At 40.2% G+C, this 23,297-nt stretch overlaps 1 protein-coding gene across 1 annotated transcript in view; it reads right to left on the bottom strand.

Moving 5' to 3' along the window:
- KCNQ5 (potassium voltage-gated channel subfamily Q member 5) overlaps positions 1 to 23,297 on the bottom strand; it is a 192,181-nt gene that overhangs the window by 34,034 nt on the left and 134,850 nt on the right. Inside the window, exons 4-10 of the mRNA XM_019471122.1 lie at positions 21,915 to 22,090; positions 21,355 to 21,480; positions 13,137 to 13,247; positions 11,091 to 11,186; positions 7,528 to 7,622; positions 5,973 to 5,999; positions 2,788 to 2,844 (exon numbers count right to left, since the gene is read on the bottom strand). Coding sequence (XP_019326667.1) covers positions 2,788 to 2,844; positions 5,973 to 5,999; positions 7,528 to 7,622; positions 11,091 to 11,186; positions 13,137 to 13,247; positions 21,355 to 21,480; positions 21,915 to 22,090 — 688 coding nt within the window. The remainder of the gene's footprint in view (positions 1 to 2,787; positions 2,845 to 5,972; positions 6,000 to 7,527; positions 7,623 to 11,090; positions 11,187 to 13,136; positions 13,248 to 21,354; positions 21,481 to 21,914; positions 22,091 to 23,297) is intronic.

The raw sequence follows: 23,297 nt of genomic DNA on the forward strand, positions 1-23,297 counted from the left end.
CTTCTTGGATCCCTGTTCCTATTTTGAGACTGGTGGGAAATGTTCCTGAAGTCACTGGGTCCTACTCAGCGAGGCATAAATTGTATGATTTGCAGCAGTGGAGAATTCATGCTTGGGAGAAGAAAGCTGCTGTCCTTGGGAGCACCATGCCATGGGGCTCTTCTAGATATCATAAATAACAGATCATGAAGGAATAACTGAATCAGAGCATTTTGGGGGGATCCTGACTAGGCTTTTTCCCCCAGTGAAAGTCCCTTTCCTTATAGGTTATATAGTTCCTGGCTCTTGATTCTCTGTTGCAATAGTAGTGGAGAAAATATTAGAGATACAAAGTGGAGATAATCCTATGCTCTTTCAAGCATCCTTGGGCATTCTGCACTTGAATTAGTGGCCACTGAAGCCTTTAGGGCCCTTTACTCTGATTTAATGGTGGTTGGATTAGCACTGCCCAGTGCTGTGCTAAAAACCTTCACCGCTTGCAGGACCTAGCCTATTATATTTTTCTCTCTCCCCCTTTCTCCTTTCTTTTTACAAGATATCCAAAGAAAATCCCTTGAGTTAATGTAAACCTGTTAACGGCCATTGGAAATTCACGTGTCCCTGTAAGTACTCCCAAACTTTGACTGTTGGTCCAAATGGCAAAAAACATGAGAAAGAATCAGGAAAGTGAAATCGCACAAGTTCCTGAATCAGACCTAAATGACACGGATCTGAGAGAACCACAGCTGTCTCCAGTCATCTCTGCATTCCTTTAGATGTGTGTCTGTCCATCATTTCTTGTACCTTCCGTGACTGATAGTTTATGCCAGTTGGTTTATATACATATTTGCTTCCTGTTACAATCTTCCCTGGCAATGGTAATCTCTTTGGACCTATTGCTCCTCTATTCTTGCAGGTTGCAAATTGTGGAATGTATTCATATCAGTAACACTGAAGTTCCTATCGATAACACTGAAGCTTTGAAGCATCTTTTAGTGGAGATCAATTACAACTGGCACCTGTGGGAAAAAAACAAGTGATTTTTCCCTATTTGTTTGCATTCTGGAAGGTCAGTTGTAGGACCTTACTGCTTATTCTTCCCGTCAATACGTGCATGAGCCGTTCACTTCCCTGGGATAGCAAAGGACTTTCTAGTTCTTACTTCTTTTTTAAATTCTGTCTTTTCCACCTTTGATTTATGAAGGAATAGGTGTTTAGAGACACTAGAGGTCACTGTAGCTTCACTGCAGGGGGAACGAACGCTTCTCTGCTGGACCAAATGACTAGAAAAGATTTTGGTTTAATTGATAAATGCCTATAAACCTTTGCTTTTCTCTCCCGTACTCACGGCTCTGTCTGTCTTCCATGGACCATCTTACTATACTTTTTGGTTAACTGAGCATCTCTTTGCATCCCAGTCCCACTCCCCTATTTCCCTGCCTACTTTCCTGCATTTCTGGTCAAGTTAATCTTCTGCCCTGCTTCAGCCTCAGACCTGCAGCTCTACTGCTTGCTACTAATCACAATTTACAATTTGTTTTTCAGCTTTTCATACTGAGCAGGCTGGTGGAAGCGGGAATAGGAAGAAATTGAAATGAATCAGCAGTAACTGGAGGGCCTGAGGGTGAGGGAGAATGCTTTGGATCTCGAGCCGAGGCAGAAGCTAATACTGACAAAAATTATCACCCATGACAAACAACAGCAAGCAAATGTACGTGCCAATTTTCAGCAGTTAACTTCCAATAAATACAGGTGTTGATCCTTACCAAGCCTACAGATGACTTCACTGAAATTAAGCTAAGTTGAACAAATGCAAATGCAATGGATAGCACAGTGAGGCCTGAAGTTCAAATGTTCAAGACTTCTCCACCAGTCTCATGCTAGGAGCATGAACCCAAGAAATGTAGTTATATCTCATACCTTCAATGAGTAATAACAAGAATTTCAGGGACATAATGTCTTAAAGTTCAATCGCCAAACAGAAAAAAAAAATGAAATTCAGGGGTTTTATGTATTTTTTCTTTTTTCAAAACAGTTTCCAGATGAAGAGAAACTATTTTTTATCTCCATTTTCTATCATCAGTTTGTACTTCTATTGTCTTTTAAATTATTCTTAAAAAGTAAGAAAAAAAATGTAATAAGCCTTAGTTATAAATCAAAGGTTTCTTCCCGTAAGATCCATCCATCTAGAAGTTACCATTTTTGGTAAGAGACACAATTTCCACAGAATTCAGCTGAAGCAGATGGTTGATTTCACATGCATTCCTCTACCTTCCAGTACAGGGCGCAGGCACAGCTTCCATGGGCTGTGTCCAAGGGGATTCTTCTCAACAGCAATTGCACATTTTGACTGTTGGTATTGCCTAGCATGTTATAGCTTAATATTACCCACTAATTATTAGATGGAGAATTCAACTGCCAGGGTTATAAAAATCCTCTTGGACTTGGAAAAATGTTTTTACCCAAATATTCAACCCTAGTTTTAGATCTCCGCAGGGTAATGCATTCCAAAAGTTCAAGTCTCAGGCAGAGAAAGGGAACCGGGCTTCGGCAAACCGCGGTGTGCTGCACACTGCAATCGTCCGTCCGGATGAGTTTCCAAGAATTGGTATTATTGCCGTTGTATTAATGTCATTGCAGGCAACAAGCAACAAGGGAATTACAAGCACTTAAAAATAAATAAATTAAGAAACGTCCTTTGGAGAAGTAAGGAACTTTAAAGCGCTAAGGAGAGGAAGTAAATGAATCATGCACCTGATGTTAGTTGGCATTCTCAAACATCATGTGAATAGGCAGGATGCTGAATACCTATGTTTCCGAGGGGTGTACATCCTGAAGAGCTTCTGTTTATTACTACAAAGCTTACTAGGAGTGAGGGGAGATAGAGGACCGTGTTACTAAGCATTCCACTGCTAGGTAAGGGGTTAGGCTTTCCACCTCAAGTTAGATTCTGCATTACTGGCAATTTCTTTTTCATATGGTGCATGCAGAGAGTTTACATTAAATCTATTTTTAGAAACAGATATGATACAGGAGGTGGAGAGAATTCCAGAGTACAATTTACTTGTTTCCCTCAGAGCAGGGATGGGTTTTTCCCCCAAGCTCCTATACTGGCAAAACTCCTCCTTATTGCACTAGAGAGAATTGTCTGAATAGGGAATTCATATTCAGGCTCACTAGTTACAACACTAGATGGGTGACATTCATTCTTTGCAGACACCCAATGCATGTCGTACACACAGCTTAAGACTGCTTATACTCTCAGGATGTTTTAAGATTCATCAGTTTTGATCTAGTTTCCTGCACGGGAAGAATTTCAGCCACATTGTATAACTGAACAGAAATAAATATTATTTGCATTCAGTGTGTGCATTTGTAGATATGGAGAATTTAACATACAGGCTTTTTAAATGACTTGCAGAACTCTAGAACTGATTTATAGAAATATCTCATTTACAGCATGGATATACCAGAGATGTTGTCTACCATTACTTTTGATAAGTGATTAATTAGAATACTTGTGTATAGTATTTTGAGAAATACAACATACATATTTTTCTTAAAATCAGTATGACGCTACAGCCTCATAAGCACAGTTGTCTCAACCCAAATGCACAGCAACATTTAGTTACCTAACAAACGACTGTAGGTCTATACATGACAAAACGCAAGAATTCATTTCTGTAAATATAAAAGTCATTTTGGTAGGAAAGAAAATAATTAACTTTTACCTAAAGTAATACAAGTTTTTCTCCACTGTTATTATAATGGAGTACAGAGCAAAGAGCATATTCAGAAAGCAATCCAATGCACTACTTGTGCAAACGCATCTTCATTTAAAGAGTGAAACAAGAAGCAGCTTACTTAGTTCATATGGCATCCCATGCAAGTCACTCAGCATTGCAGTAAGAAAGAAGTTAAATAGTCGAGGACAGTTATCTCGAAGTACTTTGCAGCAGTTTGCATTTACATTTTTACCACAAAAGACCACATACACCACATGTATTTTAAGTGATACAAACATACAGCAATATATCAGCATGAGAACGATAAACAGCCACCAAAACACACCTTTTTTAAAAGGCACTGAGTGGTCTGTAGGGTTTTTACTGTAGTCTAGGATCTCAGGAGTTGACTAGTTCATTTTTATACCTACACTAATTTGCAGCAGTGGACACATTAGTTAAGAGTTTCAGAAGGGACAAACATCTTCCATTCAGTGAAAATAAAGTGAAAAAATCTGGCTAAATCATTGACTACTTTTAAAACCACAACAGTTATCACTAACGTGGAGCATGTAATATAATTTTGACAGCTGGGATTTTTTTTTTTGCATCTAGTTTCTACTTATTGTAAGTAAATTTGTCTCTTTAAGTGCTTGCACGTACAACTGGGAATAACCTCTCCCCTCCACACAAATCACTGTTTGGAGGTACGTACTCATTTACTGCCAACTTCAGTCCAACCTTTAAAAAAGCTGAAGTCAATTTTAAATGTTGCTGTTGAAGGAGTAGGAAATATGGCTGGTGAGTGCAAAAAGTTTTGATCAGGCTGTAATAATTTAATGAGATCGATACGTTGCTAGCAAGCCTATGGAGGTGACGTATATGAAAATCACAGAACTGACACAGCAGGTGAAGTGCTCTTGAGGGACATCTAAGAGCAAATCCAGTCCCCTTGAGTTACTGTGACACTAACAGCAGTTACGTGCACATCGGGGAAAAGGATGGAGTCAGGCACCGGAGGAGCAATCTGGAAAGTGGAACAGGACACGGGTAATCGATGTGAAGATATTACACCCCTGTTTTTGTGTGAGGTGCTGCAGTGCTCAGACTCCTCACAGGTGATTGAATAACCCAGAAGAGTTTGTGAACCACAGTACAACTCGAGGGCGGATGTATTTCAGGGGTTGACGTGTCACTGACACTTTTTTTCTTGGCTTTTCATCGTTTTCTGCTCAGAGGTAAGCTCCATTATTCTGTGATCGTGCTGATACCGCAATACCGGCTGCCAAACGCCTGCTGACTCCCATCCCTAATGGGTTTCGGAGGCACTGTAATTTCTTTTGTAGCCACCGAGTCCTTTCCTGTCCCTAAGGAGTCGAGCTATAAGGATGGCAAAGAGCAGCATTTCCTCCTCCTTCCTTAGGACGTGCATCTCCAGGGCTTTATTTACCCAGCGAGGATAGCCCTGCCAAGGCCTGCCTCTGCCTGCTGTAGGCAACCAGTCCTCAGCCGGCATCCAGGCTGGGTAGAAACCCCACCTGCCCTCCTGGCCGGTGGCGGTGGTGCTTATTTAAGGAGAGATGCCAGGCTGCCTCCTCCGCCCGAACAGGGCCGTGCGAGTGTGCAAACCGTGCAGCCAGGCGGAAGTGAGCCACTGCAGTGGTGCTTTCCCCCCACCTGCCGTGTCCCAAACTGCTCCTTAGGAAGGGACGGCAGGAAAAGGTTAGGAAACATGGAGACATGACGCTGAGGAAGCCTTGAGGATGCTCCTGCAGGGCAGCACAGACCCTTGCCAAGGTGACATCCAACCAGCCCTGTCGGGGGGTCCTCCCCCTGCGACAGAGGGCTGGCGGGCTTGTTCACAAAGCCAAATTCAACTATATGCCTGTAACTTCCACTGCAATTCCTGGAAACCGTGAGCATTGATTTTATGGCAGAAGCTGGGGGCTGCGTCCTTGCCCAGGAGCTGGGTCTGGGGAGGCTGCTCCACTTGCTACTCTGACACTGTTCAAACTGAGCCCCCCCTCAAAGTTAAAACATGTGGTTACAGAAGTAAAAAATTGCCTAGTTTTTCCATACAAAAACTGTGACAAAGAAGCAAATTTCAGCCACATTAGTCTATCGATATGAGTTTTAAAAAATGCAATTTGTGATTATTATCAGTTAACAGTTACAGTTCATTGAACCTACTGTACAGAACCTGAGACATCTAAAAGCCATTAAGAAGCAGCATTTTCACAGATAAAATAAATAAAAGAAACTACAAACCTGCTAGAAGCTTCCCCTTGTTCTTTTCTTCAGGTGAGGGAGTGGGAGGGAAAAACATACTTGTTATGCAGATAGTAATCACATTACTTAGTTACAGATGATGTTAGATATGATAAACGTAAATGAATATGTTAATTAGTGTACAACACACACGTTACATTGCAACCACAAAAACATTCAAGCAAGACTCATAACTACAATGCTTCTGAAAAAGAAACTTTTCAGTTGTTTTAACACATGCATAACATGCTTAGTACATACCACTGCAGACTGAGTTGGCAAAGCACTTAGGCAAAATGTATTGCTGACACATTTATAACAGAAAGCTGTAGGCTCTTATTAGATAAAGTTATCTCTGGTAAATAAAAAGGTTTAATTTTAGGATAGCACAGCAATACGCTTATTTAAAATAACAAGTAGATGCACTTTTGAGGGACAGTCATATTTTCGAATATTTTAGGTGGGATACAGCTTCATTGTTTATGTAATTTTATATCCATCCATTTCTACCAATGTTGCCTTCAACCTGTTTGTATATGTCAAAAATCAATATTCCATGTAACTTTTCATCTAAAAGCTCCTTTTAGTTTGGAGCGTTTTGGAATTACAGTTATGGTAATGGATTACTTATGGCTCTGGTCTTGTCAACTCTTTGAAATTCAAAGATCAGCTTTGGGTACCCAGCCAAACCTCTTTTTGGCTGAGCTTTTTGGCACACAATTACCTTTTTACTGTCATGTGGATGTTCATCACCCAGCTTTGAGAGAAACCACTAATTCTTTTGCACTGTCTGCAATAACAACAGTTAGGATGCTTATCAGAGCTTTCCCATAAGGCTTTTAGCGCTCTCCTTTTTGATCTTTATCGAGTATCCTTTACTTCCTGATTTGTGTCCCGTATTGAATCAGTCAACTTACTACCTTCTGGTAAATCTTTTACTTAATTATTGAAGAGTCTTGGGCTGCCAGTGCTCTGTGAATTCTCACCCAAACTAGGACATCAAATATTTCCTGTCTGCCAAACTGTGACATCGGGTCTTTTTAGTCGTCTTCCACTGACTGTGTGTATAACTGAGGATATAATTTGCCCTAAGGAAATACTGAATGTACCAGAAGTTATGACGAAAAGGAGCAAATTCCCCAGTGCATTCATCTGCAGAATACCGCAAGGCTCTCTTCCCTCACAAAGGTTGATCTGTAGCTATAGCCTTATATAGAGGCACAGGCATAAAAATACCATTAAATCAAGGAACAAACTCTGCATTAAACTTAATGTTTTCCTCTTTAGAGATAATTTGGAACTGGGTGAAACATTAACCTTGATATATGAGTGGGGTTTTGGGAAAATGCTTCTAATGCCTGTGCTCAGATAAATGGCAATGATTTGTATTTGTCCCACTGTCCTAGGCTCCTAGATAATATTGATATGATTTGTTAGTTGAAGTTTTTAATGAGAGGACTTAAGAAGACAAAACAAGACGAAACAAACAAATAGTAATTCTCTATAAGCTTGAACAGACATCGAGAACAGCACCAGCTGCCATATTTGTACCTACTTTGTAGGGCTGCAGGTATGCAAGGCCTTCAAATGAGGCTTCCAGGTAGCAATGGAAACCGATTTCTCATCAGCCGCATAACTACGCCATACACACTACGTGCAGGATATATGGTAAAAAAGAAAAAACAAGGCAAGAGGGAGCAGGGGATGAAACAAAAAATTGAAAAGCAGATTAGTAACCAATACAAGTCATGGCTTTCTTTTATCATTCATAGCACTGATACATGCCTGAGGGGAGGAAGAATACTTTCATAATATCGCCAGGTGGCTGTCAGGTTTGTTCGGCTGGCGTCGGTAGAATAAAACCGCCAAGAAGCCTGGTATGGGGAAAAAATAGAAGTGACAATGCCACCCGCACTGATATGGAGAGAGGGGATTTTGCTCAGGTTGGGGTGTGCTCTATTAGGTTGATTAAGTACCAGTAAAAACCTACCAAAGCTTTTGTGAATCACAGTACACTTCGCACGCACAAGTAAGAGTTACTGGCTTTGTGGACGCACCAGAAGATATTCAACACATAAAGGTGCTCAAATGGGGAAACAATAGAAAAGCACAAAGGAACCAAGAACATGAAGTGACAATGCCACCGCACTGATTATGGAGAGAGGGGATTTTGCTCAGGTTGGGGTGTGCTCTATTAGGTTGATTAAGGAAATACCAGTAAAAACCTACCAAAGCTTTTGTGAATCACAGTACACTTCGCACGGTAAAGTAAGAGTTACTGGCTTTGTGGACGCACCAGAAGATATTCAACACATAAAGGTGCTCAAAAAAGCATCACAGTGATTTATTTGTGACAAGTCCATAGGGGACACCCACACAAACTTGCAGTCTGAGGTAAAGAAAGTGTCATAATACATTTTGTAAATGATAATGAAAACCAGACAAAAAGCATTTAGAAGAAAAGTGAAGTATTCTCTGTGATTTGAAACACTGCTAAATGTTTAAAAGCACAAAATAAATCATTTCAAAGGTGAGTGACCGAAGCATAACATTGAAAATGTATTCACCGTTTAGATTTATAACTGCATGTAGATAGTAAAACAGATCCTCAGTTCTACAAACTGGAACAGCTTCCCTGATGTCAGCATAACTATATTAATTTGTACTAGCCGAGTATCTGTGCTTCCTGTGTATTGTCAACCATTAAATGTCATCCAGGTATTCTTGTACAGAGTCTAATACCCTGTGTTTTCCTACTGCATATCTCCCAGAAATACATCTAGTCTTCATCTACAGATGGAGAACCTGCCACTTACTTTGTAAATTGTTCCACCGGTTGATCATTCTCATTGTCAAAAATCTGCATTATTTTTAATTTGAAACTCTTTGGTTTTGGCTTATAGCCAGAGATATTTGTTATGTTTCTGTCTGTAGGTCCTGTAGGTTCCAGTGCTTCTTTGGACTTTTGTATTCAAATAATCTTCAGACTGAATATTTCTTATAAGCTAAACATACTGAGAAAAGTATGTCCCTATGAAACATTCCAGTTTTCTATAGTGATAACTTAGCTGTCTTTAAGTCAGGTAAAGGCTGTAGCAGACAGTGTATCTAGGGCAACAAAGGAGTTAGCACAGACTAATTCTACAGAGTAACTGATTGGAAGATAGACATTATCCTGATAAACTAGAGCACACTGATTTCCATGGTAGTTCATTATCAATATCCACAAGACATAATTTAAAAAAGCCCAGGCACTGTTACAGTAGACAATGATATGAAGTTCAGACACATCCTGCATTTATGAATATGAAATTTTCTCCAGTGCTGGACTAATTTTTTCCAACATTTTCTTTGCTTTCTCCAATTTTCCAGTCTCATTTACAAACTGTAGATGCTGAGTTGATGTGTAGCATGTTAGTACCAGCATCACCATATACAGTGACAATATCAGCCTTCTCCTACTTGTTACCTTTCTGGTTCTGTACCTAAGGACTGTAACAAACCAGCTGGAGTAACATACTGGGAACTTGTATGAAGCTCTTGGCCCTTCTTCCTCACTCTTTCTCCTCTGTGTTTCTCATCCTTGGTCAAATCCTTTCCAGAGTCACTAATATTAGGATAGAGTCCTCTTGTAATAGTCTGAATTAATTGATTCTAGATCAAGTTTTGTATTTGGTATGTTAAGCCATTTGGATAAAGTCACCCAGATCATCCTCGGGTTCATTCCCGTGTGCCTGCCCTCATCTTTACCATTCTGTGAGGCCTTGTGCCATTGGCAAATATCTCCATCAGCAACTTTATATTAATTTCCAGATCACTGAAAATGCTAAACATGAAAATGAACATGTAAATGCTGAACAACCTTCATCACTGGCATCCCACCACAAATGTCTTCCTTTCACAATGTTTTTGCCCATTGAGAATCACTTACTGAAATCAGTCAGCTAGCTACTCTTAATCTATTTAGCATGCTGTCTGACTAATATTTTGGTTGGGCTGTCATACAATAATAAGAAGAGCTATATCCAAAACCTAAATCTATTGTGTGTTTCCTCTGGCAACCAAACTTGGAAGAAGTAGATTAGAATGTATGTGTTTGTTAGAAAATATCCCAGACACTCATTCTACAGTACAATAGATACAAAAGGAGTGGACTTATATTTATTAATTATTCTATTAAATAATACAACTCAAATACTTAGTATTTCATAATCATTGAACAGTAATAATGGAAAACTTTTATTAACTTTAAGAATGCTTCAAAGACAGCCTGGCATCTATCCTGAACTTATCGTGGAACTCTAGTATATTCATGCTCAGCTTCTTTATTTGGATTTATTATTTTGGAATTAAAAAAACAGCGTAAGTGGCACACATAAAACACTTGGGATCCCAAGAAAATAAACTAGGATGCTAGAAGATTATTTCCCCCCTTTTATTTTTCAGCGTGTCGAGTAAAGCTTGGTGCAAATTCATTCTTTAGAGGATTTTCTTGTTTTTAACTAGGACTGTAAGTTAAGGAAAAAAAACATGCAAAACAGCTGTTTAACAAATATCATGCCACTTTTGCTTAAAAAAATCTTTCTAAATTGTTGATCTGCACCATCATGTCGATATTGGAGCTGAAACCACTTCAGACAGTTTCAGACATTTTGGAATCGCTAGTGCCTACATTTCCAGTTTTTGAATTGACTAATAGTGAAAGCAATTCTCTGGGCAGGGCACTTTTCATTTTCACCAAGTATATCACCCATTGGAGCACTCTAAACCCTGTAGTAGATGAAAAGTAGCTTAATATAGGCAAGAGTGCTGTGCTGTCAGTTGGGTTGTCTAGGGATCAATCCTATTTTTCCAACTAATTCGATAACCGCAGGTATGCAATTGACATCCTTGACTTGGTTTCTTTAGCATGGATAGAAGAACTCAAAAACTATGCATAGAAATGCTATATACACAATTATGGCAACACACTGCAATCACTGAACAAGCTTATTTCATGAAACTAACCAATCTGTTAAACATTATTTCCACAAAACTTTCCAAATTGAAATAATAAAACTTGCTCCAATATGTACTTTAAATCACCTACTGTTATCTTTTCACTGATTTCATATTTACCTGAATTAGACTGGCAGCTGGATTCCTTCTTTTCTCAAAGTGTTTCTGACGATGTTGTTCCTGCACTTTTAACGCAAATCCTGAGCCAAGGATGCCCTGCAATACAATACGCCATTTATCATTGTGTAGGTAGTTTTTTCAACAAATATACACAATATGGGCTACAAAGGTTTTGTGAAGATGTTACACCATAAGATTGCTTCAGATAACACATTTATGACAGTATAAGGCTTAACAACAGTGCCCGTTCGTGGTGAGGCAGGAGACTCCTTACTTAAGAGATAACATCTGTGGTGCTACCAATGACCACTCATTCCAACTATTGCTTGAGTTTGTGCTACGCTATGTTCCTGCAACGCTAAGGGCCACGGATATATATCTATATATAAAACATCAGGTGGGAACATTCAGAGGAATTTAAGCCAGGAATGATGAAATGACCAGTTGCCAGATTTGCCAGATATATATGGACTTCAAAGTCAACATCTGCAGTGCTTATCATAACTTTTGATTTTAGAAAAGTTAGAAAACGCCCTGCTTAACAGATTAAGACCATTTCTTCTCACTCTTTCCCATCTAAATAGTCCCCATTATTCCATTCTATAGACTATGAAAAAAGCTGACAATGAAACGTCTCCCCTTTTGGCTTTTTTACCTTCAAATAAGTAAGACAAATTTGACTCCTGCTGAATAGACCCAAAGACTGAGAATGTTTCCCTCCTTGGCTTGCAAGGAGTGTAATAATTCTGCTGGATGTGTCCGCATTATAAGGAAGAATGTTTCCACTTAATTCTTAGTCAGGATAAAATAATATTAGAAATGCACAAGATTCACACATATATCTTGTTTTACAGACAGATTCAACCCAAAAGCGTTTGTGAGGAAAATGAGTATCTGTATGTAGATACGACATGAGGAACAAAAGTTCTGGCATCTCTAATATGTAAGGTTATTAATCTTTTACCTGTTCATTGTAGTCCTGCTAACACTAACTTTCTTGTTATTGGTGACTAGGTAACAAAGAGAATTAATTACAGTAGCTGCCATTGCACGTCTAAGATTCACAAACAGGTAATGTATTATAATCATAATTATAATTATAATGCATTATAATATGCCAGAGATACTGAAATACTCCCTGTACTTAGAATAAGAAATATATGCAGTATACTAGATGATTCAATGCTGTTGGCAAATGCTGACTTTTAATCTTGGTTTGTCTACATGGTTGAAAACAAATGTATTATTATAACATACATATTTTATAGTGATCTATAGATAATGAATCTGAGTATTAAAATATTGATTTTCTGTATATGTTGCACAGGATGCAATACAACAATATATAAATGTCACTTCTGATTTCATGTTTATTCAATACTAATTTAAAAAAGAAAGGAAATTTACTCACAAAAATGAAAAGTTATTTCTGAAGCTACACTATACTTCAGTCATCAGATGATTCCCATTTCCATTAAAATCTCTTGAACATTGATAAAAGCAACATAAACAATCTGTCATGTTTATTTACAATCATTCACAGAAAATGATAGTTGCATTTTTACATTCAAATACATTAACTTTTGGTTGATTTAATGCCTTCTACTACTCTCTGTTGGTAGTCTGAACATGGTCATACAAGACAACCTATTAGAAATATCTCACTTTTTTTCAATAGAATCTAATTCAGAAAAACATATCAGCTGATTTTTTTTCAAAAATCTGAAAGAAAAGCGGTAATATATGAGCCACAGTTCATAACAAAAGAAAGGAATTTCAACATTACACAACAGTATGCTACCTAATTTAGGATTATTTCCCAGTTTTGTCCTTGCCAAAGAAACTCCCCAAAACTCAAGCAATGACAGCAACACCAAACCTTTCATTTGGATTTTGGATAGCAGTTCACCAGTGTTGTCACAGAGCAAAAAGCCTTAAACAGTTGTTCTTCATGTAGAGAGCTTCCTTCAGCTTTTTCTATCATAACAGCGGTAGGAGCTATGGAAGTTTCTATTACCTTCTTACAAATTTTATAAGCATACTCACAGCAGGTAGTGCAAAGAAAGAAATGCCAAGTAGAGCAAATCCTGCAGAAAGCAACCTTCCAAGCCAAGTAAGAGGAGTTTTGTCTCCGTAGCCAATGGTTGTCAATGTGATCTAAACAGAAATGAATGAACATTGTGGTTTACCCGAAGTCACCGAGAGATTAGTTGCAGATTATTTAAGTGGCATGAAACAGCATTTCCACTAAATAATCCAAGACACATGAAATATATATAGTTGTTTCTAAAAGAAAAACATACATAAATAAATTAACATGAATACATTTTTCTATGAAAACTTAATACTGTTTATGACTGAACAAAATGGAGATAAATAATAAATGTGAGAAAAATATCTAAATAAGCAATAAATAAGTTTTAAAAATAATAAAACAGAAGGTCTGGGATCTCAAAGTTGAGGCAAATGATGGGAGATTATATGTCGGGCAGAAAAAAGTGTGCTTTTCCATGGATGTGAAGGTGTTTCATCTATTTTCAGCAGGGAAATATAGCTGTATCTATTTGCAGAACTACATAAATATAAATTACACAGAGATCATATTGGAAAAATATAGTAGGACTAAAAGGAAGTTGAAGTTCACAGACGAGATAAAGTCAAAGGATGATCTTCTGAAACACAAAAAACACTAACCAAAAGCTGGAAGGAACTTTAAGAAGTTCCTGGTCCTTTCCCCTTCCTTGTAACAGGCCCAGATATACCTACATCACTCCTGACATGAAGCTCCAAAGACACAGCAGCAGATGCAGAGGTACCCCAGGCTGTTGGGCAATGTTAGCTGAGACCTACGTCAGCAGAGGTCAAAGAGAAAGAAGGGGGCATCTGCAATCCCTTCATGTGGTGAGTGTAATCAGAGGCTCAGCATACAGATGTTTCAAAAGCTGTGCTGTGGAGGCCAGCACCCCTGCCGTGTAGCACCAGTGCAGATGACGGCAGAGTTTGATACATGTGGGAGGGCTCTCCACATGCAACGCATTGACTGCAGGCCATGTAGAGATGCAGCGCATATGCAAATGCCACTGGGATAATGGTGCGTGGTTGTGGTTTACTGAGCATATCTCCAAGGCAAAAGGTTATGGCTTCACGTCTGTGTGTGGCTGAGGGTCTTCCCCAACCCAAGGAAATGTCCTCCACGCTACTTCTGGCTTGGGAAGTGTGCCAGTCCCAAACCTGGGGACTGGACTGGCAGGAGAAAGTCACGTCTCTGCACTTCCCTCTTGGGGAGTCTGGACCCACCCTGCTGTCTGGTGCGGGCAGGAGGAGGAGGTGTGGGCAAAGCGGAGGATTTCCAAAGGCCGGGTGGGAGGCTGCAGTGCGCGTGCTCAGGCAACGGCACACGATGTTAAAGGACAAAGATAGACAACAGTAGGCTGAATGCCAAGGACTCCAGGGCCTGTTATTAGCGGAGAACATGTGCATGGAGAATTATTTTACATCGTGTACCAAATGTGGGCAAGTTCAGGCTTAGCAAATATTCTGGCAGGAACGAATTCTTCAGGAAAATGCCTTCTAGAGACATTATTTTGCTTCCAGCTTCCTCAAAGTTCATTCCTAGGCAAGACGGCCAAAGCAATTCTATTTAATGCCGGGGTCACCACAGGACAAAAGAAGGAAAGTCTTTTGGAAGTAATTAGATTTCAACTATTTAGGGCTCTGTAGATAGTAAACAGTGCTTTTAATTGCTCCCATTGTTAGGAACAAGCTGCGGGTGTAATTTACCCTGAGAAAGCCATAGTGCCTAAAAGAGAGTGAGCTGAATTAAGGCTGCAGCTGAAATTTCAAGTGGTTATCAAGTCTCAAGTTTTGTAATGTGAGCCTGGTCGCAGGCACACCACCTTGCATGCTTATCAGGTCTCACTCTCCTTCCTTGCTCCTCTTCACTTCCCTGCCCCATCCCCTCTTCACAGCTTTTGCTGGACTGTTTGGAGAGCCAGTGCAACCTAGGAAGGTGGAAAGAATTATCCACATTTCTGCATGATTTGTTTCTGCTGTTTTGGTGAGTTGTGTTAGCTCATGGAGGCGCCTAAAAAGCTCCAGAGCCTGCACAAGGCAGCGCGTGGCTTAGATTGAGCGATAAGGAGGAAGGGAGATGGGAATGCAGCTCCCTCTTTTCTGGCAGAGGTGAGCTGATGCAACCACGTTCTTGGCCTGGCAGAGGCGCTTGGTTTGGTTTTCTTTTGTTTGCTGAAGAGGGTATTCCCAGATCTTCTCATCAGAGGGCAAGTGCAGAACAGTTTGAGGCTATTAAGACTCCAAGAGCAACGAAGCACTTGAACAAATGAATCCCTGAATAAAAGTTCCTCAAAATTTGTTTCCAGGCCAGTCATTGCGAAGCAGTTTGAAGCTCTGGAATGAGCCCAGTTTCTTGGCTTCTGTCCAGCTCCCTATCTCTGCCAGACGCTGGAAAGTACAGAGATATCTCCTGTCTGGGCTGACAAGAAGGAAACAGAACTAAGTGTCATCTGCATATTAATGATATGGCCACCGAACCATCTTCGGAAGAAGTCAAAGATAAACTTGAACCTTTGGGATCTGACATCTGGGAGCGATCCAAAACCAGGAGCAGTCACACAGACTATCTCTGGAATTTTGCCAAAGAAAACAACAGGACCATATTAAAGCCTTTCCCCCCATTCTTTTAGGTCCTGAAAACTTGATGGTATCAGTATATGATTAAGAGTATCAGTGGCTTCTTGCTCACTTTGAGCTGTTTTATCTCAGGATGATTTTTACATGGGCGTATGGGTGTCAGCACTGTGCCGTATCATCTTACTCAACACTGAACAAATGGATTTGATCTTCATTTTATATTCCTCTCATCACACGACTAAGAAAATATTTTTCCAGACAACTTCAGGGTCAAGTTCAGGAATAATCCTCAGTATCTCTGTTAGTGCTGCAAGCGAATGACTAAACCACTGGCCAGGCCCGGACTGGCATAATCCTGAGAAATTAATTGAACAGGGTGTGGAAAACTACTGGATGTGAAACCACGACAACATGAGAAATTTCCAGATGTCACTGATAATAATGTAAGAAGCAGACAGAAGTTACAGCTAGCACTATGAGGGAAGGCTGGATCCCATGGGTGGTTAAGGGGGAAGTGACCAAAGTTCAAAGGTGACTGGAGGAAATTATTTGGAACCTTTCAGGGTTTACAGTCTTGCAAGGACATCAGCACCTAGGTGACTGCATCAGCAGTACCACACAAGGCCAAGAGTGACTAGGTAACAGAACTACAAAATCCGTAGCAAACCTGTGAAGGTAATTAGGGACAGCTTGTTTGAGAAGAGACTTGGTCAAAGGAAGCAAAGTGGTGAAAAAGAGGATCAAGATACAGTAAAAGAAATAACAAGGTGTGGAAATTATGTCTTTCGGGGGGTACCTGCTGAGCAGCTCTGTGTCTGATAACCACAGCCTAAACCAGGACAATAAACCAAACCTTTTAGAGTTTATTTGTATAGGATTCATTTCACCCAACTTGAAAAATAAAATGCTTAGGTGTTTAGCATGACCTGGTCACCGCAACACGCACAATGGAAATAGATTCCTCCAGCAGGTAACTCATCCTGTCCTAAAATGTAGGACTTAGGCTTGCCTGAAAACAAATGTCTAGTGCCACCTGAGATGGCCTAGGGCATCTGAACAGGGACCACCCACAGGAGAGGCAGCAGACTCTCCAACAGATGGAGAAGTACTTGGCACTTGGTGAGGCCGCACCTCAAATACTGTGTTCAGTTTTGGGCCCCTCACTACAAGAAGGATGTCGAGGTGCTGGAGCGTGTCCAAAGAAGGGCAACGAAGCTGGTGAAGGGTCTGGAGAACAAGTCTTATGAGGAGCGGCTGAGGGAACTGGGGTTGTTTAGCCTGGAGAAAAGGAGGCTCAGGGGAGACCTTATCGCGCTCTACAACTACCTGAAAGGAGGTTGTAGTGAGGTGGGGGTCGGTCTCTTCTCCCAAGTAACTAGCGATGGGACGAGAGGAAATGGCCTCAAGTTGCGCCAGGGGAGGTTTAGATTGGACATGAGGAAAAATGTCTTTACTGAAAGAGTGGTTAAACATTGGAAGAGGCTGCCCAGGGAAGTGGTTGAGTCCCCATCCCTGGAAGTATTTAAAAGACGTGTAGATGTGGCGCTTAGGGACGTGGTTTAGTGGGCATGGTGGTGTAGGGTTGACGGTTGGACTCGATGACCTTAGAGGTCTTTTCCAACCGTAATGATTCTATGATTCTAAGTATGGCACTGTATGCCTATGTTCAAGCAACTGAACCACACTCCTACATGGCTAAATGGGCTAGCTGGGTTCTCTCATTTGTACCAGATGCAAACCACTCCATTTTGGTTGCTTCTATAAATGAAGTGTCTGGACAGACCAGCCGAGTCAGGCAGTGTCACCTGGCTAGACTCAAAACTCACAACTATGATAGAACTTCTGTTATATCTCATTGCTGGAGCTAAAAAGTATGCTAATAATAAGTGAGGTAATATAATAATGAATGTGATTATATAACCTAGGTGCCTTCAATTGGACGAGATAGGACCCAGGAGGCCCCCCTCTACCCTAATATTTCTTTCTGATGTCATTTTATGTTCTGCTAGCAGTACTTACCTTTTGAATCTTTACCTGACATTGATTAACTGAAAAAAATGTAGTTTGCTCAGGCTATCATTACATTAAATGGGAAAAATGTCATCAATATTAACTCATTTGAGCTAGTAATTGTGACAATATTATTCATCATAAGATGTTTTGTTCCCCTACAGGTCACTGTGGAGTGCCAGAGCCATTCTGTATCCAACTGTAACTACTGGATACTACTAGAAAATAATGACTTGTTAAGAGAAACCCTGTCAAATGTGTAAAAGAGACAGGAATCTTAATTGCGTTGCATTTGCAGGTAAAACTAATTAATGTACAAACTAAATGCCGCTATAAGCACACACAGTTCTAGCTAACACTAGCAGTTCTCAGAAAACCATGCATGATTTGGTTTTGAAATACTTAAGTTTTTGAACTGACCTGTTGTTCCCATATAGTTATTTTATTCTGTTAAAGGAATTTACCTTCTCTACCAAAGCAAATTCTGAACCTGAACTCTTCATATAACACACACTGTTGTGTGCTGCTGTGTTAGGCAGCACTGTGGGGACCCCAACCACAAGAATATTCACAACAGTAACATTAGCATGATGTTTAAACTGCAGGTTGCACAGTACAATGTGCAATTGCAAATACAGTGGAGTATTAATATGTAAATTAGGATGCCATATCCTGCCTTTCGTTTCAGTGTAAAATTATGGGCTTCAAAAATGGAGTCAGTGAAATGACCATGGCAGGGTATGGCCCTCAAATAATCTGAATTAATGAATGGGTTAATTGCTTCATGCTGGGTCTGGTCCTGTAAGGGGGGAGGGGGGGATGAGAGCCTCTAAAAGCTTGAAATTTAAGATGACTATTTGTGCCTGACTTCAATGCAATCTTTTATTTAGTGTACCTCTGCCATCACAGAATTCAGTCTGGGATTTGGTAGATAGTCTGTGGTTTAAGTTAGAACAACTTTTGAAAATAAACAAATCAATGAGACTAAGCATTGATTTCCCCTAGAATGCCACACAATCTGACCTTTTCAAAATCTGCATGTGGGTTACTCTGGCAGTAAAAACAACCATGACTAAGAAGCACGTTATGCATTTCCCACATACTGTTTTACATATTATACAAAAAATACTATTATTAAAATGGCAAAGATAACAGGTAAGAGGGAACACTGATTTTCAGTAACTTTGTGCACTTAAGCACATTAAAAATTTAAATGTATTCATGTCACACACTGGGGAAAGCAGAAGAGATACAGAAATATACAATATAGTTTTCAGGTTTTTGATTATAATCTGTTGTTTTTCCTGCTGATGTCAAGAAAAGATTCCTGTTTTCTCAGTTGCACTACTTATCTGACCTATGAGTCATACATTTTCACTTCATAGTGTACAAAATATTTTAAGCACCACTTTATACAATGATTACTTCTTAGCAGGGTTTTTCCTTAAAAAATGGCAGTCAGCAGGTAGTGGAGAAGCAAATTCTAAAATAAAGATCTTGTTCCTGCTGCCAGAGCTGCTCAGGGAGAAGGATCTGGATCTGACATGAGCCTCAGTCAGAGTTGAGGTCCGAGTTTGCTGGGACTTTCCCGTTCCTCATGCATATGTATCTCCTCATTATTGCCTGCTGGCAGGTGGGTACAATCCTCTGCTTAGTCCAAACTCTCTGTCTATGTAGTGCTAAGTCAAACACGGCTTTGCAGAGAGGTAGAGGGTGTTTCCTGGAGAATCAAGCGGCTGAAAATGCACATTCCCAGACTCACGCACTGCCACATCCCACCTACATGAACTCAGGAGGGTCTCTCACAGGACCACGTCCCTGCCGCCACCCCCAAGGGGGCAATGATGTTTGCAGACTGCTGGAGCCAGGGTACCCATCAGCGAGGACATGAGCATCCCAAGCCAGATGCTTCACAACTGTGTCAATATGGGCAGGTCAGAAAGCTTTAAGCCAAATCTGGACCTCAGCTTTTGAAGAAAAGTGAAACTCCTCCTTGCATGGGCCAAATTCTACTCTCAGTTACAGATAGATAAACCACAAAATAAATTGCAGTGGTGTGACTGAGGGCAAAAGCTTCTCTCATGGCTTTAGCCCACATGAATTTTACGTGTTTGGATTACAGGATAAAATCATGTATTTTATCAGAGATCTGTGTTGATGCTCTAAAGCAACAAGTTTCAGGAAAAATATTTCCGTGTATTTGTAAATGCACAAGTAAGAGCTACTAGGTCTGGCTATTCCAGGCTCCCAATTTTGTGCACTGATAACACAGAAATATAGTCTCTAGGGAAGACATGTAACAAATTGTTAACCCTTAGGTGAACAAATTTCAAATACACAAACTAGTCCTACTAATAGGATATGACCTTGACCTTTGTTCAAAATGTAAACAAAACTTATTAAAAATATTTTTCAAGGATTCAAAGCATTTTGGAAAAGGCTTTTGCACATCTATGTCCATCTATGCACGCTCTGAGCCTGCGGATACTACTGAGTCCAGATGAAGTCTTGTCAGCAGAAGGTCTGAGGTGGGAAAGCTTCATTTCTGCATCCCTCTGATGAGGAAAGGTGGCAGAGGCTGGTTCAGGTCTCGTGCTTATTCCAGGAAAACTAATGAGTGCTCTAGGTTATGTCAGCATTAATGATCTCACAGGCATCATTTCACCACCCAGACACTGTCAGAGCTCATGGTGTTTGTTCTATGGCATCAGAAGGAAAAGAAAAGCAGTTTTATACTGCCTGGCAATAGCTCTGCCATAGGCTTTGTTGGGGCAGATTTCCTAAGCTGCCTAAGTAACTCCCACACCGTGCAGGAGTCTAGCTCACCATAGGGCATTTTTAAGTAAAAATCCCTACACATTATGCCATAAAAAAATAAAATCAAAATTTCAGACCTAGTTTTTCATTGTTCATTTAAAGCCTAGTTTATTTAAACATGTAAGCATTCATATAATCCTCCTTCTTTCAGAAAAGCAGTCAGGCATGTACTTAGATCCCACAGATTTCAACAAGGTAAAAACAAGTGATTTGATAGTTAAGCATCAGCTCAACTAAATCAGGGCTTTTACACCTGTAAAAATAATTGAAGAACACTGCTGAACCAGAATGGTAATATTTACTCTTGTTTTTTGTGCTCAAGGTACAGGGGAAGGAGAAACAACATCATTCTAAGGGGCTGATGATACTCTTCCCTTCACCGCAAAGCTGATGTAAGAATTTTTTCCCTTTTTCTTTCCTGACACTTGTTCCTTTTCCTGCACTGCAGCTTACAGCCCTCTGATTTGGATCAAAGCAGCTCTTTGTGGGACCATATTACAAACTGTATTACTGAAAGGATCTGGGTTAAAAAATAAAATGCTTTCTACTCTTGAAGGTTCGGTGATCTGGTTCACAGCAGAAACACATAAACACCTATTCTGCAGGATGCAGTGAAATGAACTGTGGATGTGCAAATGAATAGCTGGAGGAGGGAGCTTCTCAGACTGGTTTTCTGCCAGTGAAAACAATTCACTGAACAGCACACTAAGTTAAAACCTACAGTAGGTGAAATTCAAAGCATTCTAGCATACTGGTTAAACAGTGCCTATTATTTTTCTGTACTTACTGTGCCCCACCAGAGAGCATCTGCATATGTGGAGAATTGGTTATTTGCATCTTTTTCCACCAGATAAACCAGGAAAGATGAAAAGATGAGTACTAAAAATCCTATGTACCAGGCTGTGATTAATTCCTAGGTAAAAGAAATCAGAGATCAATATTCATTTGAAAGATTGAACAGAATGGCATTTCAAGGAAGACATAATGAAAAGATCTACATACTTTTTTGGCATTTGAGCAGTTAAAAGTCAAATGCTTCCCTATGGATGCAAATTTTCTCTAAAACTGGACCGAATCTACTCCTATGGTTTGGTGCTCCAGCAACTTCACCAATATATATTGAATTACAACAGCATATCAAGGACGACATTTTCAACATATTCTAAAAACTGTTAGTGTTTAACATGGCCTAATGTATCTGCACTAATGCCCATTACAGTTGATGTCACTTCAGAAAATTTTAGGTATTCTGCTCAAAACTGATAAATATTTGTTGCCTTGGCCTCTTGTTGAATCACATCAAGTGAAGATATCGACCAGACAAAATTAGCATTTAGGATTACGTACCTTGCTATGTGCATAAACTACTGAACCTAATAATTTCCAAGTGCCTCCTCTTCGGTCCATGCGCACCATACGAAGGATCTGTAGGAAACGAAGACTTCTCAGTGCTGATGTTGCAAAAATGTTACCCTGAGTTTTTGCAGAAACAACTGCTATTGAAGCGATGAGAACAATGATGTCTGAAAGAAATATATTACAGAAAACATTAATGTCCAAGTACCAATAAATAACACATACATGTACATGAGCTGAATGAGGGGACAAAAGAGGGACCCCTCCTGCAGTGGGTGGGAATCCGAAGCACTGAGATTCCTGTTTGAGGTAGGGATGTGAGGTCAGGGCTGGTGTCAAAAACTGCCTCGGAAGCCTCCAGGGTGAAAACTGAGGGTAGTAATTTTGAAAACATATGGATAAGAGGAGCAATGTTGAAGGAACAACATGTAGGAGCTTTGAAGCCCGATGTAGCAAACTGTACAAATCAGTAGATGGACTAGAACTTTTTCCCTTTATATCTTTTCCCATAGCAACTTTCCTATGAAAAGGCAAAAAAGAAAAAAAAAGGGTAAGAAAAAAATAGAGCAGCCCCAGTGGTGAGAGCCCAGTGGAACCAAACTTACAAGCACACATACTAATTTCCTATGAGTACAAACACTGTGTGGTTGAAGCATGTAGTTTCTGGACACAACTCCCTTGATGTACCATGCAGTGCTGGGTACTCAGAAGCATTCTTTTAGCTGGCAGCCTGGAAAGTTTGTTGAAGCCCAGCAAGTGTTAGGATTTATTTCTTCCGGTCACAGATTCAAGAGTGAGTTTGTTCTGCATGAACTAATCAGCCAGCTGCCCTTTGAGCCAGAACAGCATTTAAAGGGAGATGAGGAGGAGAGGCACAGTGATGGCACACGGACACTGTGAGAAGGCAGAATGTTCTTTTATGATGATTGGGGCAGGCTCACAGGTGTGCAGGGATTGGAAAGGGACAGAACAAGCACTGTGTTACTTCATCCTCTCATCATTAATTTCCTGACCTTCTGTTAAAAGCTTCAAGGGCCTTTGTAAGAAACACCTGGTTTAAAACTTAGGATTTTGTGGTGTTTGTATGTTTATATGCAAGGATAATCCAAACCCATGTTTGCCAGTGAAGAACTTCCTGAAAGCAAGTTCTTGTTGACATGAGTTTTGCTTCTTTTGTCTTGGGTACAAACACTCATCTTGTCCCGAGCATAGTTTCTACAAGTCACGAATGACCCAGTAAGTGAAAAGGCCCCCCACAGGCGGGTGGCAAGGGAGACTGGCTGTACCTAGAAGCAGGAGACTCTTTCCTTAGCCTGCTGTCGTGGTTTAACCTCAGTCGGCAACTGAGCACCACACAGCCACTCGCTCACTCCC

The sequence above is a fragment of the Aptenodytes forsteri genome, unplaced genomic scaffold (assembly GCF_000699145.1).
Source record: "Aptenodytes forsteri isolate BGI_AS27 unplaced genomic scaffold, ASM69914v1 Scaffold256, whole genome shotgun sequence".
Taxonomy (NCBI): Eukaryota; Metazoa; Chordata; class Aves; order Sphenisciformes; family Spheniscidae; genus Aptenodytes; species Aptenodytes forsteri.